The sequence below is a fragment of the Arvicanthis niloticus genome, chromosome 15 (assembly GCF_011762505.2).
Source record: "Arvicanthis niloticus isolate mArvNil1 chromosome 15, mArvNil1.pat.X, whole genome shotgun sequence".
In the NCBI taxonomy this organism is placed as follows: Eukaryota; Metazoa; Chordata; class Mammalia; order Rodentia; family Muridae; genus Arvicanthis; species Arvicanthis niloticus.
Window position 1 is genome coordinate 6,504,728 of NC_047672.1, and position 15,881 is coordinate 6,520,608.

Sequence of the window (15,881 nt, forward strand, 5' to 3'; positions counted from 1 at the left end):
TATAGCTCTATTTCCATTCATTCACATGCAGACGCCAAGTTAGACCAGTGCTACTTACTGGAGATGTTTTCTTTTTAGCATTTTATAATTTTGGCTTCATTGTCAAAAATCAAGTGTCCATAGGTGAATGAGATTCTTTCATGGTCTTCAATTTGAATCTATTTACTAACCTGTCTGTTTTTATATCAATAGCATGCATATTTCATTGCTACTGAACTGTAGTACTTCTTGAAATCATTGATGGTGATACCTCTATAAGTTCTTTTATTGTACAGAAGTTCTTTTTATTGAACAGTTAAAAAGAATCTGAATCTGTAGCCTTTCCTGAGACCTGGGATATGGAAGGCTCCCAGGAGTAAATGCAACTGATTTTATCCGAGATGCCCAATAAATGGTAACATGTAACCTGAGTAGGCTGCCATCTGAAATCAGGCAAGGTCCTCGGAGAAGAGATAAAAACACCAACCCACACCTAAATCTTTCAATCCCAATTTGTCTCAACTAAAAAAAAGAAATCAGGAACAAAAATGGAGGAGAGACTTGAGGAATGGCCAACAAATAGCTGGCCAAACGTGAGACTTATCCCATGGGCACATACCAATTCCTGACACTGTTCATGATATCCCATTATGCTTTCAGACAGGAGCCTAGCATATCTGTCCTCGGACAGGCTTTAACCCACATTGAATGAAAACAGATGCTGATATTCACAGTCAAACTTTAGATGGACACCAAAGACCCTTATGGAAGTGGTGGGGTTAAGAATGAAAGTCTTGAAAATGATGGGAGCATGTTATGAAAACCAACAGTGTCAACTAACCTGGACCCTGGGGGCTTTCAGAGACTGAGCCAACCAAAGAGCATACATGTGCAGGGCTCTTAACTCGTGCGTGGGTGTTGGTCTTGTTAGGCTGTGTTGTGGATCCATTCTTCAGTTGATAGGCATCTGAGTCACTTTCAGTTTATGGCTATTATCCATAAAGCTGCTGTGAACATATTAGAATATGTGTCCTTATGTTATGATAGAGTATATTTTGGGTATTTGCCCAGGGGCTATATAAATGGGTCTTCAGTTAGAACTATTTCAAATTTTCTGAAAAACTGCCAGATTGATTTCCTGAGTGAATGTATCAGTTTGCAGTCTCACCAGTCATAGAGAAGTGTTTTTTTCCATTCTCCATAGTCTCACCAGCAAAGACTGTACTATCTGTTAAGTTTTGAACTTAAACATTCTGACTGTCATAAGATGGAATGTCAGGGTTCTTTTGATTTGCATTTCCCTGATGAATAAGGCATCAAATATTTCTTTAAGTGATTTTTGGCTATTTGAGATTGCTCTGTTAAGAATTCTCTGTTTAAATTGTATATTGAAGAATGACCAGCCTTGGTGTATCTTCTCATCAAGCAAGCTGGGCAGACCTGCTCAAATCTCTGAGGTCTGGGAATTCCATCTGGATGCAGTGAAGACACAGCATCAGAGGCTTATCAATTTGCTCTTCCTCCCACTCCTCTTTTAATATCTCAATGCCCATAATCAGCTTGAAGAAGCTACTGAAGAGTCAGCACCCCTATTCCCTGGGCTTGGGGACTAAGGTGGTAAATGTTGGGCTGTCATTCTAGGGAAAAGTAGTGGTTTTGTGGGAATAAAGAGGATTAGCTAGGATTTATTGCATAGCCATAACCTATTAGTAGAAATCTGTACAATTTTTATCAAGATGAAGATATAAATTCTTAAATTGCACCAATTTACTTTGATTACAAATTTTAAGGTTTTCATTGGTATGAGCTTCTTAGTGATATAAAAGTGAGATGCATATTGTTATTCTCATAGGCATTGTACCAGTATAACACATTTAGGAATATAAGGCTTAGACCCAGTCCTTCTTTAACTTGTTTAACTGATTTGAGATGGTTAGCTTGTGAGTTAAGGGACTATAGCAAATTCATGGCTTGGAGTTTATTGTTAGGGTGTTTTCTATGTTTTATTTAGAAATAGCTGAGAGGAGTTAACAGATAACTGTCCAGATTACCTTACATGGATAGTTGGTTTTCAAAATGTCAGAAGTCCACAGAATTGATGTGACAAACATTTCTGTATTAATGTTCATTTTGATTAGAGACCTGTCTGCTCCTGACAACTTCCTATATTGAATTCTAAGAAGAAATTGTGCATCTTTGGAGTTACTCCAGTTTTGGTGAGACAGACACTAGACAAGAATTGCCTCTTTCCATCTACAGACAAATTACTGTCCAGAAAAGGACACAATTGCAGAATAGTCGACTGATTATATCTGCCTAGACAGAGTAATCAGCCCTTAATAACTCTGTATCACTAAGGTCTGTCAGATGATCCTGGGCCAGAAGGCAGAAGAACAGATGCTCCAACGTTTTGTAGTAGAGGGAGTGTCCAGGTGTTCAGAGGTCTCTATAAATTGGCTAAGGTTTAGAAGCTATGCTTTGTGCTTCCCACAATTATAGTTAACTCAGTCATTCTGGATTTCTGATGGGGTTGAAAACTTATAGCCTCATAGCCAATCCTGGCTATTTACCTTGAGAGAAAAGATTTGAGTGGCTGGTTGTCAGCTGACATTCATCCTAAAGCCAAGGAAAAAGCCAAACTCAGAACTAAGTGTTTTAGTTAGGATAGATGACAGAGGTTCTGGTTAGTCAACAAAATGATGGACTGGGTATTAAGACTATCTTGTACCTCACTGGTACAAATTGGCATAATTATGCTTTAATTGTATTTTGAGAGAAAAGTTTTATTTTAACAGGAAGGGTGATATGTAGGAGGAGATAAGGTGGGAGGAGTACTGAGAGGAAGAGAAGGAGTAAGGAGAGGAGGAGAAGGAGAGGAGAAGCTAGGTGATGAGAGAGAGAAAGAGGGGGGAGACAGGGAGACAGATGTTCACGTATCTCCACCAGTCAAAGATAGTTGATATATCTAGGTTGGGTAGTGGGTTACACCTCTGATTGAGCATTACCAAACTTATAAAGCCTCTGATTAACATTTTTTAAAAATGTATAAATGCAAAAAGGAAAAGGGGGCATGGGATAGGGGTTTTCTTTTTTCCCATTTTTATTGGATATTTTATTTACACTTCAGATGCCATACCCTTTCCCCATCCTCCCCCCGCCCCCTTCTTAGGATAGATGACAGATGTTCTGGTTAGTCAACAAAATGATGGACTGGGTATTAGGACGATCTTGTACCTCACTGGGATAGGAGTTTTCTAAAGGGGGGGAGATGGGGAAAGGGGATGGCATCTGAAGTGTAAATAAAATATCCAATAAAAATGAAAAAAATAATTCTCTGTTTAGCTCTGTACTTTTTTTTTATTAATTGGGTCATTTGTGTCATTGGTGTCCAGTTCCTTGAGTTCTTTATAAATTTTGGATATTAGCCCCCAGTCACATGTAAGGTTAGTGAAGATAATTTCTCAACTGGTAGGCTGCCATTTGTAGGATTGACACTGTCGTTTGACTTAAAGAAACTTTTCAGTTTTATGAGGTCCCATTTATCAATTGCTTATCTTAGAGACTGAGCAACTGGTATTCTGTTCGCGAAGTCTCTGTACCAAAGCATTCCAGGCTATTTTCCACTTTCTTCACCATTAGCTTTCATGTATCCATTTTAATGTTGACACCCTGGAACCATTTTGGCTTGAGTTTTTGTGCAGGATGATGAATATGAATCTATTTGTATTCTTCTACATGCAGACATTCAGGTAGACTAGCACCATTTGTTGAAGATGCTTTCTTTTTTCCACTGTATGGTTTTCAGCTTCTTTGACAAAAAATCAAGTGTCCTTATGCACATGTATTCATTTCTGGATCTTCCATTCAATTTCATTGATCAACATGTCTCTTTCTATACCAAGACCATGCTGTTTTTATGACTATTGCTTTGCATTTTGGCTTGAGAAATCAGGGATGGTGATACCTCCAGATGGTCTTTTATGGCTCAGGATTGCTTTAGCTATTCTGGGTTTTTGTTTTTCAATATTAAGTTGAAAATTGCTCTTTCCAGCTATGTAAAAACTTGTGTTGGGAGTTTGGTGGTAATTGCATTGAACCCATAGACTGCTTTTTGTAAGATGGACATTTTCACTATGTTAGTCCTACCAATCCATGAACATGGGAGATCATTCAACCTTCTTCATTTTGTTTCTTCAGAAATTTTTAAAAATTTTTTATTGTTTTTATTTTTATTTATTTGCATTTCAAATGTTATTCCCCTTCCCAGTTTTCCCTAGACAAACCTCCTATCCCCTCCCCTAACCCCTGCTTCTAAAAGGGTGCTCTTCCCCAAACACCCACTCCCAACTTACTGCCCTAGCATTCCCCTACTGTGCGGGCTTTGATCCTTCATAGAACCAAAGGTCTCCCTTCCATTGATGCCAGATAAGACAATCCACTGCTACATATGCAGCTGGAGCCATGGGTCCCTCCATGTGTACTATGGGTTGATGGTTTAGTCCTTGAGGTCTCTGGTGGTGGTGGTGGGGTGTCTCTGTTTGGTTAATATTGTTCTTCATATGGGATTGCAAAGCCTTCATCTCCTTCAGTCTTTTACTAACTCCTCCATTGAGGTCCCTGTGCTCAGTCTGATGATTATCTGAAAGCATCTGCATCTGTATTGTTCAGACTCTGGCAGAGCCTCTCAGGAAATAGCTATATCAGGTTCTCAGCAGACATTTTTTTATATCAACAATAGTGTCTTGGTTTGGTGTTTGCATATAAGATGGATCCCCAGGTGGGGCAATCTCTGGATGGCCTTTTCTTCAGTGTGCTTCACTCTTTGTCCCTGTATTTCCTTTAGAAAGTAGCAATTCTGGGTTAATATTTTTGAGAGGGGTGTGTAGTCCCATCCTTCAACCTGGGGCCCTGCCTAATTTCTGGATATGATCTATAAAGGTTCTCTCTCCCCTTTGTTGGGTATTCAGTTAATCTCATCCCCAGCGGGTGCTTGGAGCCTCTTGCTTTTCTGGTATCTGGGACTTTCTGGTGGCTATTCCTGGTTTCCTATTCCCAGTGCTATATACCTCGTTCAATTTCCTAACTCTCTGTACATTTCCCCATCTCCACCCACACCTAGTCCTGACCCCTGTTTTTCTTCCCTCTTCTCTCTCCCTCATAAGTCCCTCCCTCCCTTTATGTCTGGTGATTATTTTCTTTCCTCTTCTAAGTAGGACTGAAGAATCCAAACTTTGGTCTTTCTTCTTTTTGAGCTTCATATGGTCTGTGAGTTTTATCTTGGGTATTCAGAGCTTTTTTTTTTTGTAATATCTGCTTATCAGTGAGTATATACCATATGTGTCCTTTTGTGGCTGAGTTACCTCATTCAGCATGATATATTTTTGTCTTACAGATCTTTTATGTGTTTAGTTAGAGTTACATCAAAGAGCATATTATTTGTGGTCACTTTGAAAGTTGTTGCTTTCCTGATTTCTTTCTCAGCCTGGTTATCATTTATATAAAGGAGAGCTAGTAATTTCTTTGAGTTAATTTTATATCCAGCCATGTTGCCAAAGTTGTTTATCACATGTAGGAGTGCTCTGGTAGTATGGGTTACTTATGCATATTATAGTGTCATCTGCAAATGGTGATACTTTGAATTTTTTCTTTCTAATTTGAATTCTTTTGATCTCCTTTTGCTGTCTTATCACTCTAGCTAGAACTATTATGAATTATAATTAGATAGAATTATTATGTTAATTAGACAGGGATACAGTAGGCAGACCTGTCATTTAATGGATAGTAGTGGGATCTTTTACAGTTCTCTTCATTTATTTTATGTAGGTTCTTGGCTGGCTGTGTATTGCTTTAATTATGTTTAGTTATGTGCCTGGAATCTCTAATCTTTCCAAGAATTTTAAAATGAAAGAGTGTTGAATTTTATTGAATGATTTTCAGCATTCAATGGAATGATCATGGGAATTTTTTGAAGTTTACTTATATAATAGGTTGTGTTTATAGATTTTCACAAATTGAACCATCTCTGCATTCTTAGAATGATAAGCCTACTTGAATGATATGTTTGCTATGTTCTTGAATTCAGTTTGCTCAAATTTTATTGAATATTTTTGTGTAGAAGTTCATTACTGAAATTGGCTGGAAAAATCTCTTTCTACCTTTTTTATTGTGTTTACCTGTTTCCTTAAGGCATTCATTTATTTCCTCTTGAAAAGCCTCTATCATCTTCATTAGTAGAGATTTAAAGTCACAGTCTTGTTCCTCAGGTGTGTTAAGATATCTAGTGATTGCTCTAGTAGGAGAGCTAGGTTCTGATTCGGTTATACTGTATTGGATTCTGTTGACTATATTCTCGAGCTTGCCTTTCACCACCAGATTTTTTCTGGTCTTGGCTGGCATTGTAGTCCCTGTGAGTCTGGGGTTGGAGCAGGACTCCCATAACTCAGGTAGATCTGAGGGATGGGAAGCAGTGTAGAGTTCCTCTGTTTCAGGGGTAGCATGATGATTGGACAGAAGGAAGATGGAGCTCAAATGGGGGGAGTAGACTTTCTGGCTGATGGGCTGGCTGATGTCCCAGTGGGCAAGGGGACAGGGGAGAAGTGGGACCATGAATATCTTACCTCTGAGTCTTAAGTTTGAGCAGGCTTTTAAGAAGTCAGGAAACCTGTAGTGTCAGGAATAATGTGCTGCTCCACAATTACATGTGGAAGTTGCCCTGGATAGAAGCCATTTGGTATTTTGAATTAAGTTTCTGTGGTTCTTTCTAGCTTGGCCTGAAGAAGCTGCTGTGATCATCAATTTACTAGAAGAACTAAAGTGAAGCCTCTGCTTTGTTGGAATATTTGATTCATGTCAATGGAAGCTGAGAAATTAGTGTTGATTAGGAAGAGTCTAACATCATTGTGATGAAATCTTTTGGAAAATGTCTCCTGAGAGTCAGCACACAGAAGCTGCATTCCAGACAGAGCTAAGGCTGACAGCCATAATTGTTAGTGTAAGTGTCACCTACATGGTGCTGGTTTTGAAGGTACGAAGGGGACATGGAGAACATCTGAGTCTTAGCATTGCTTTGTTTTTTTAATTATTTTTTCTTATTTACTTCTCATCCTGCTCACTGTCCCTCTTAGTCACACTGTACCATAACCCCTCCCCCACCACTTGCCTTATCCTCTGAGAAGATGGAAGGCCCTGGGTATCTTCCTCACCTTGGCTTTACAAGACTCTGTGAGGCTAGGCACTTTATCTCTTACTAAGACCAGACAAAGAATCCCAGCTAGTAGAATGTAACACATGTACAAACAACAACTTTTAAGATAGCCCCCATTTCAGTTGCTTGGAACCTGCATGAAGGCCAGCATTGCTTTCTTAAGGCCATCTTACTAAAAGTAATTTACAGATTCAATGCCATCTCAATCAAAATTCAAACATAATATTTTATACGCCTTGAAAAAGAAATTCTGAATTTTATATAAAAATTTAAAACCAGGGTAGCCAAAAAGTAGCCAAACAATTGGCAAACAATATCCAAAACAATTCCTTAACTTTGGGAGGAATCACCATTCCTGTCCTCAAGCTGTACTACAGAACAATAGTGACAAAAAGTGAATGTAATTGGTGCAGAAACAGACACATTGATCAATGGAATCAAACCAAAGAACCAGAAATAAACCAATATACCTATGAACACTTTGATAAAAAAGCGAAAACCAGACAATAGAAAAAAAAAAGAAATCATCTTCAACAAATGATGTGGGCCTAACTGGAATCTAAATGTAGCAGAATGAAAATAGATCCATACTTTTCACCCTGCACTAAACTTAAGTTCAAAGTGGATCAAGGACCTCAACATAAAACTTGGTACACTAAATCTCATAGAAGAGAAAGTAGAAAATATCCTTGAGTGCATTGGTACAGAAGACAATTTCCTGAACAGAACATCAATAGCTCAGGCTTTGCTCTAAGATCAATAATCAATACACGGGCCCTCATAAAACTGCAAAACTTCTGTAAAAAAAAAAAAAAAAGAACACTGTCAGTAGGACAAATCAGCAATCTGCAGACTGGGAAAGGCTCTTCACCAACTCTACATCTGACAGAGGGCTAATGTCCAAAATTTATAAAGAACTCAAAATATTAGTCACCAACAACCCAAATAACTGAACTAAAAATAAGGTACAGATCTAAACAGAATTCTCAATAGAGGAATTTCTAATGGCTGAGGAGTACTTAAAGAAATGTTCAAATCCTTACCATCAGGAAAATGCAAATCAAAACAATGCTGAGATACCATCTTATATTGGTCAGAATAGCAAAAATCAAAATGTCAAGTGATAACACATGCTGGCTATGATTTGGAACAAGGAGAAAACACCTACATTGCTGATTGGAGTGCACACTTGTACAACCACTTGGGATATCAATTTGGTCATTTTTTAGAAAACTAGGAATAGTCCTACCTCAAGACCCAACTATACTATTCCTGGGTATACACCCAAAAGATACTCAAACATCCCACAAAGACACTTAGTTAACTATGTTTATACAAGCTTTATGCATAATAGCTAGAAACTGAAAAGAATCTACTTATAAGTAGATATTAGCCATAAAATACAGAATACCCATGCTACACTCCAGAGATTCAAGGATGTTGGAGAGAAAGAAAAACACAAGCAAGGATGCTTGAGCCTCATATAGAAGGAGGAATGGAAAAGTCATGTAAGGCAGCTGAAAAAAGGAACTGGGTAAAAGAGGGGATCAGGGGGCTTGGGTCCTCAAGGTCAGGTGTGATGAGAGAAAAGCATGCTAGCCAGATGGCCATAAGAATGAATGAAAACCTGCAACTGATGGGGATAGGAAGAAGTAGGGGTCATATCCAGAAAGAGATAGAGACCTTGGATAGGGGAGGCACCAAAGAATTAATGGGAGTGTTTTTAGCAGTGACTCACAGCACTGAGGATATGAACACCTGGGAGGCTGACACCTCTGGCCAGGTAGGAACTCCAGTAGAGCCATAGGGACACCAACCCACCCACAAAACTTTAAACCCCCAAATTATCTCATCTATAAGAAATGCAGGGATGAGGGGTGAAACAGAGACTGAGGGAATAGCCAGCTAATAACTAGCCCAACCCATCTCATGGGCAAGCACCAATCCTTGACACTGTCAGTGATACTCTGCTATGCTTGGAACAGAAATGTAGCATGGTTTGTCTGTGAGAGGCTCCACACAGCAGCTGACACAGACAGATGTAGACACCCACATCCAAAGTGTGGATGGAGCTTCGAGACACTTGTGGAAGAATAGAGAAAGAATTGTGCCCCAAAGGGGGTAGGAACTCCACAGGAAGACCAACAAAACTAACCTGAAGTATTGGATCTCTTGGAGACTGAATTGCTGACTACGGAACATACACGGACTGGATCAAGGACTCCCCACATATGGATCCAGGACTCCCCACACATATGTAACAGATATGCAGCTTGGTCTTTATGTGGGTCCCAAACTGGAGCTAGTGTTATCCCAAAAGCTGTTGCTTGTATGTGGGACATGCTCTTCTATCTGGGCTGCTCTTCAGTGGGAAAGGAATACCTTAGCCTCACAGAGCCTTGAAATGCAAGGGTAGAGTGATGCCCAGGCAAGAAAAGCAAACCCTCTCTTAGGAGAAGGGAAAGCAGGTGTGCAGGAAGGACTGTGGGAGGAGGTAACCAGAAGGGGCACTGTGAGTACTATATAAAGTAAATATGTAAAAAATGAAAAAATCTAGGGACATGTTGACTGCAAGTTTTTCAACACATTGATTATTCTCTTATCTGAACTGATTTGTACCAAAGGAATAATTGTAGGATAGGCATTCACCACAAAATTCTGAAGAGTCAGGATAACTGGGCTGTACATCCACAACAGGATGGAGGTGTGTGTGATGATGACGTTTACACAATAGATGACCCCAAAAATCCCCACCAGCAGCAAGATGGTTTGTGCGGCCCTTTTCTCGTGGGACACTCTCAGATAGCTGATGCTATGAAGGTGCTTGCATTGCTTCTGATGTCTGAACAAGATAATCACCATGTATGCACTTGTGATTAGCATGACTCCTACAAGAAACACATCCCTGGAAATTGTCACTGTTAAAATCATTTCCCTGATGATGTAGGTCATTGGAAAGAGTGAGCAGGATTTAATGACCTTCATCTGCTTGGTCTGGCTCACATTGGTAAAACCACCAACATAGAAGAGCAGGTTACTACTAAGAGATAAATTGAATGACCAAATAGAAAATAAAGCATTAATCATGTGTTTTCTTAGTTTATGTTTAAATTTTGCCAGCAAAGAGGTACTGGGACTGATTGTGACAGCCTGGAACACACTCAGGAGGCAGGTGATGCTGATAGAGAGGCCTCTCATCACCCTATTTATGTAAAAAGTTGCCTTACATTTGATGTCATTCTCAACATTCAGAGACTCAAATATGTCTGTAAGCATGATATTTCCTCCAGTGAGGATCATCACTATATGAACAAAGGTCAGTTGACACGAGATCAGGTCAATGAGCTTATGTCTGTGACTTAGGATTATGAAAATATAAAAAACTAGAAGAAACATATTGGCTAGGACTCCAAGCCCAGCTTGAAAATAAAGGAAATTCTCTAATGAGAACATAAGTAGAAAGCGTATTCATTTTAAGAGTATAGTTGGAAGTATATTTCTCATTCCTAGAAGAAAAAACAACAGAGAATAAATGAAACTTGTGATTCACTGGAAAGCATTGTCTATTATAATTATTCTATTTTCAATACTAATTCTGATTAACCTCTCTGTTTAACTTTGGTGTTCCACAGTGTACATCATGGCCTACATGTCTAGATATTCTCCATGTATCTCCTGTATATATAAAATATTACAAATAATAAATGTATAACAGTCATACTTGTACATAATAAAATTTTTGCTTGATTTACCCTAGTAAACTTAGAAATAATTTATAAATAATTTATAAATAAATAATAATTTAGAAATACTATACTATTGATATAATTTCTTTCATTTTATACTTAACACCTAAAATGGTAAAGATGAGCACAGAATATTAATTAAAATTGTACAACTGAACAAAATGTATGTTGGATTGGAAAAAAATTACAAAAGATATTCAAAAAATTCAGTGATTCTGTCTCATGTTCCATTCTTTTACAATGTTTCATTTTGCAACTATATTTTTCTTGATTCATAATTCTAATGGAATCACTAAAATAAACAAAAATCATGATAAAATCAGCAAAAGGCCTGTTTCAATTCATCCTTTATTTGTTTCTTTTTCCATGAAACTGTACACCCCCATAATCTAGAACTGAAGACACAGATACAGTGGGAGACCATTCAGAGCTATTACCTGATACTCTTAGATAACTTAAAGGGATGAATTGTTCTTCGAAAATTCAGTTTATGACAAGTGTAATTGGAAGCACACAGATGTTGATGAGTGTTACCATCTCACACTTACCAGCCAGTTTCCCTGAGATGAAGCAGAATAGCCGAACTGTCACTTCGGAGACTGTGAGAAAGCAATCATATCCAGAGTTTGATAACAAGTGGCACAGCATGAGTTTTGGAAAGATATGAAGATGTGGTCTGGAAGTGTGTGTGTGTGTGTGTGTGTGTGTGTGTGTGTGTGTGTGTGTATGAAATTATTGGACTACTGAGACTATGAATAGAGCAATGACATACTGTGGTCCAGAGATGCTCACAGATTATCTTTACATCAACTGAGTGAAAAACTAAGACTTACATAATATACATTTGTGCATCAAAATAAACTTTTTAAAAATAGAGAATGTGATTCCTATTGAATTAATCAAATCCATGGGCCCTGACTACACTACTGGTGCAGACATTTGACATGAATTATTCAAAACAAACTGAAAATTCTGTAATGACTGCAAATGCAAACTCAAGTTTGTTTATTTGGATTTTGTGGTGTGGTAAATTTGTGGCTAGTGACTTAATGACATTAACTGGCATAATTTTGTTCCATTTGATAAAAATCAACAATTTCATCAATCTACATTATCTGTTTCTAGGTTAATTTTGTTATATTTCTCTCTCCCTCTCCGTCCCTGGCCCCTTTCTCTGTGTGTATGTATGTGTGTGTGTGTGTGTTTAAGAAAAAGAGGGAGGAATATGGTAACCTGTAATTCAAACTGACTTCAATCAATCTACAGTGTTCCTTCCTTAGCCCTGAAAGTGCTGGGATAGATGCTAAGATGGATAGATGCTAAGATGGACAGATGCTAAGATGGATAGATGCTAAGATGGATAGATGCTAATATAAACAGATGCTAAGATATACTCATTAGTGGAATATAAAGCAAAGCCTCATTGGAGATTTGAAACTTAAGAGTGTCTTCATTTATTCTTGTGGTTCCCTCCTCTTTTTCCTTCTGTCCTTTAAAATTACTAGCTCCAGACTCTCAAACCAATCTGCCTTAATGAACCCTGTACACACATTGTGCTGTTGCTTATCTCTGAGGCAGGAATGTGGGAGGAGGAGGATGTCTTTCTATCTTTGCCTAGAGGGCTGTTTTATAACGTCTGAAAAACAACAGTCTGCCCTGGGTTTATCTGCTCAATTCACAGCTTTCCTGCTCTCCTCAGCAGAAGTCAGCTGTCCTGTCTGATTCTGCTCCCTGGACTGCATTGCAGTGGCTTCCAGTTGTTTGATGAATTCTGCCTTAGCTCTGTGTTGCTTTAACTCTCAGGATTTTGAAAAACATGGACAGTTGGGGCTTGAAAGATGGAGCATCATTTAAAGCATTCACTGTTCTTCCAAAGAACATAGGTTAAATTCTCAACACTTGTCCTTGGCAAGAGTTACTCCCTAGCTACTTCCTAGCAACAGTTAAGCAAAGATTTATCTGATTGTTTTAAGTGTACTTTTAGACTATTGTGATTGTATATAAGGTCTAGCTTCAGAGCATCCCCCTGTCTACTTATAGTCATTCTATTGGATGCTTGCCAGACTGAATACTCCCTTCTCACCCTCTCACTTGCTCCTATTTTCCTATAAAAACTTGTCCTGCTGAGGGTTCAAGGCTGCTCCACCTTCTCTTTCCATCCTGCTGTGTCCAGGCTGTGTTGGAGTAGAGCCCATGCCCGAGTAGTTTGGGGTTCAAGAACACTTCCTGACACAACAACCCAAAAAGTGTAGTCACTACAAGTGTGTCCAGTCATGGTGCCAGGCTTCCTCTACTCTCTATGGAAGCCATCACCAGTTAATATGAAGCCCTGAACCACTGCCAGCCTAGACATGAACTGCTGAACACGTTTGGTCTTTCCACCTGAGGTCAGTGAGAATTCTGGCAAAGAAGGATATGGTAGTCTTTTAGTCTTTCTGATTTTACATTCAATTTTGATGCAGGGCTATGATGGGGTTTTGATCTCATGTGGCAGCAGTAATTTTACTGAAGCAACTGAATTGAAATTCACATGAGTTTCCCCATCAGAGTGGGTCAAATAAGTATTCTGTAAAGCCATTGTGGATGGCTACGGGATAGGCTGATTATATAACAGCATTCTGTGTTAGTCTGCATAAAAAACACTTTGCATAAAGTAGTCTTGGTTGCCCTCTAGAATGACTTAAAATATTCCTCACATAAAAATTTCTGTTAAAAATTTAAAACCTTTAGTGCTTTTCAATTTTTCTAAGTCATTAACTGTACTTTGAAAATAAGTATTTTTATCTACTTTTGTAAGTTCATAAGAATAAACTATATTGAAAGCCAAGAAAAGGAAGGAAGAAAAAAAGTGCTGGGATCACAAGTGTGATAGATATGTGCCACTACACCTGTATTCATTTTCCACTTTAATCTTATATACAATAGTAAAATATATTCCAGAAAAATAAGAATAGTGTTTGAGATATTCATCACCTATACATAAATTTACTCTGCATTTCTTTGTGAAATACATTTTAATAAGCAATTGTATTTCTAACTATTGTAGGAAACTTGGGGCTATTGACTTTAAATAATTTTATACTATTTAGTAATTTAAAATACTTTTCTCACTGCTAATGAAAAGCTTGCTGAATATTATATCAGTAGGATATGAAAAAAGTTCAATTTAGAAAACATGAAATATTAAAACTGAATATATTTTAATTGAAACATTCAAATATCTATAGCAAATTATCCAGTTTATATTTTATAATATTACACTTTATATAATTAAAGGCATATGACCAGTTAACTTGAGAAAGGAAGAAAATACAAATTACAACTTAAATGTAACCTAATGCTGTAAATGAACTCTTGTATACCAACAAATGTGTGATCTTTGTTTTTTACCCTCTAAAGTATTTGAGGGTCTTGTTTCAGGAGTGGAAAACTAATAGAGCTGGCAATACCTAGGTGGGACCCTGCGTGATCTTAGAATTACTAGAGTACACTCTCAGGAGAACCTTATGTCAATTATTCTGCTTAAATGTTGCATTGGGAGCTACTTTTAAACATTCACACGAATGTACATTGATTGTAAAAAGTGGTGAGTTTCAGGACATGTTCACTCAATACATAATGCATAAGCATTGTATTCATCTTCACCCTACTAACCTTTCTTGTCTCTTTCTTCATCCTTCTGCTAGGCACCTGTCCACTTTCCAATAGCGTCCTTCTTTGGTGATGTATATAATTAGACCACAATGTGTAATCTTTGTTCTTTTATAAATTATTACATTGATATCTTTATGTCTACAATCATCCATTGAATGCTTATTATATAATAGGTCTCAAAATTAATATTCTAAGCAGCAGATTTTTTTAAATCACTTAGTAGAGAAAATCCTGCTTCATTCTCATACCCACTTAAAGCTCACTATAATGAAGAGAAAAAGAAACACTCACCTGGCTGTGCCTTTGACAAGCATTCCTGTAGCATGAGGCCCCAAAACTAGTTATAAGGAAATACTGTCATCAGCTCATCTCCCTATAGCCCCATAATTATCATATCATCTGGAGAAGGAAATTCTGACCTTGACATTGTTACAAAGTTTTACTTTCAAATAGAAAAGTTAAACTTTTCTAATTCCGGAAGAGCAGTGTATTAGGAACAGCTGAACTCTGGGTTCCCTAGGTGTGAGCTATGCTCTCCAGACATATCTGTCTATGTGGATTAACTGATCTCAGTCCTTAACAAAACAAATGTATCAATAATACTAATACCTCAATTAAAATAAGTATAAAAACTTTTTAGATACTTTATGGTATTCTTCCTGCTTCCCAAACTTTCATGGTGTCCTCCATTTTTACTTGACAGAAATTTCAAGGTTTCACCAAGAAATTAACATCTCTTTTGATAAAATTAGGAAAATTTCACTTCCTCCAAATACACTTAGGAAAAGTAATCTTTTTTAATACAGCACACAGAAGTGATGTAATGTAATTGTTTTATTAGAAGAAATAGAAATGTACAGCTGAGATGTAGCTCAGTTGATAGAGACCATGCGTAGAATGATTTGTGTATGTAAGACACTATGAAATATGTCAAACCTTAGAGTTTAAGGCACAGGTGAGGGAAAATAATCCCAAGTCAATGGCAAACACGAGACTTTCAATAAGATCATAGAAGAAACCAATCTAAGGACACACCTATAAAACTCAAGAAACACAAAGAACACATAGGAAAGACAAGAGCAGAATTAAAAGTTTCATGCATATTATAAGTATAGAGAACTAAATAGTTGATTGAAAGCTCTAGGAGAAAAACTTAAAATGACAAATAAAAAAAAAACCCATTAAATGAAAAAATTGAATTTTCCTGATTACAGGGAATTGTGGAGTAGGAACAGCTGATTTCTCAAGGTAAACTTTTGAAATTAGCAGAGCCTGCTCAATACATTCCAAGTGCTTTA

The 15,881-nt window shown here is 37.6% G+C and overlaps 1 protein-coding gene across 1 annotated transcript; it reads right to left on the reverse strand.

Annotated features, from left to right (window-relative positions):
- Positions 1-9,736: 9,736 nt before the first annotated feature.
- Positions 9,737-15,649, reverse strand: LOC117720958 (putative vomeronasal receptor-like protein 4). Its single transcript, XM_034519663.1, has 2 exons — positions 15,619-15,649; positions 9,737-10,623 (listed from the first exon to the last, which is right to left on the reverse strand). The coding sequence occupies exons 1-2, from the start codon at positions 15,647-15,649 to the stop codon at positions 9,737-9,739; spliced, it is 918 nt and encodes a 305-aa protein (XP_034375554.1).
- Between the last annotated feature and the right edge of the window lie 232 nt (positions 15,650-15,881).

What these genes read in the sequence shown, in the direction of transcription:
- LOC117720958 (XM_034519663.1), bottom strand. Translation starts at nt 15,649, where the DNA reads ATGTGTTCTTTGTGTTTCTTGAGTTTTATAG. An exon ending in GTGTTTCTTGAGTTTTATAG is followed by an intron (nt 10,624 to 15,618) that starts GTGTGTCCTTAG and finishes TGTTCTCATTAG; the next exon opens with AGAATTTCCTTTATTTTCAA.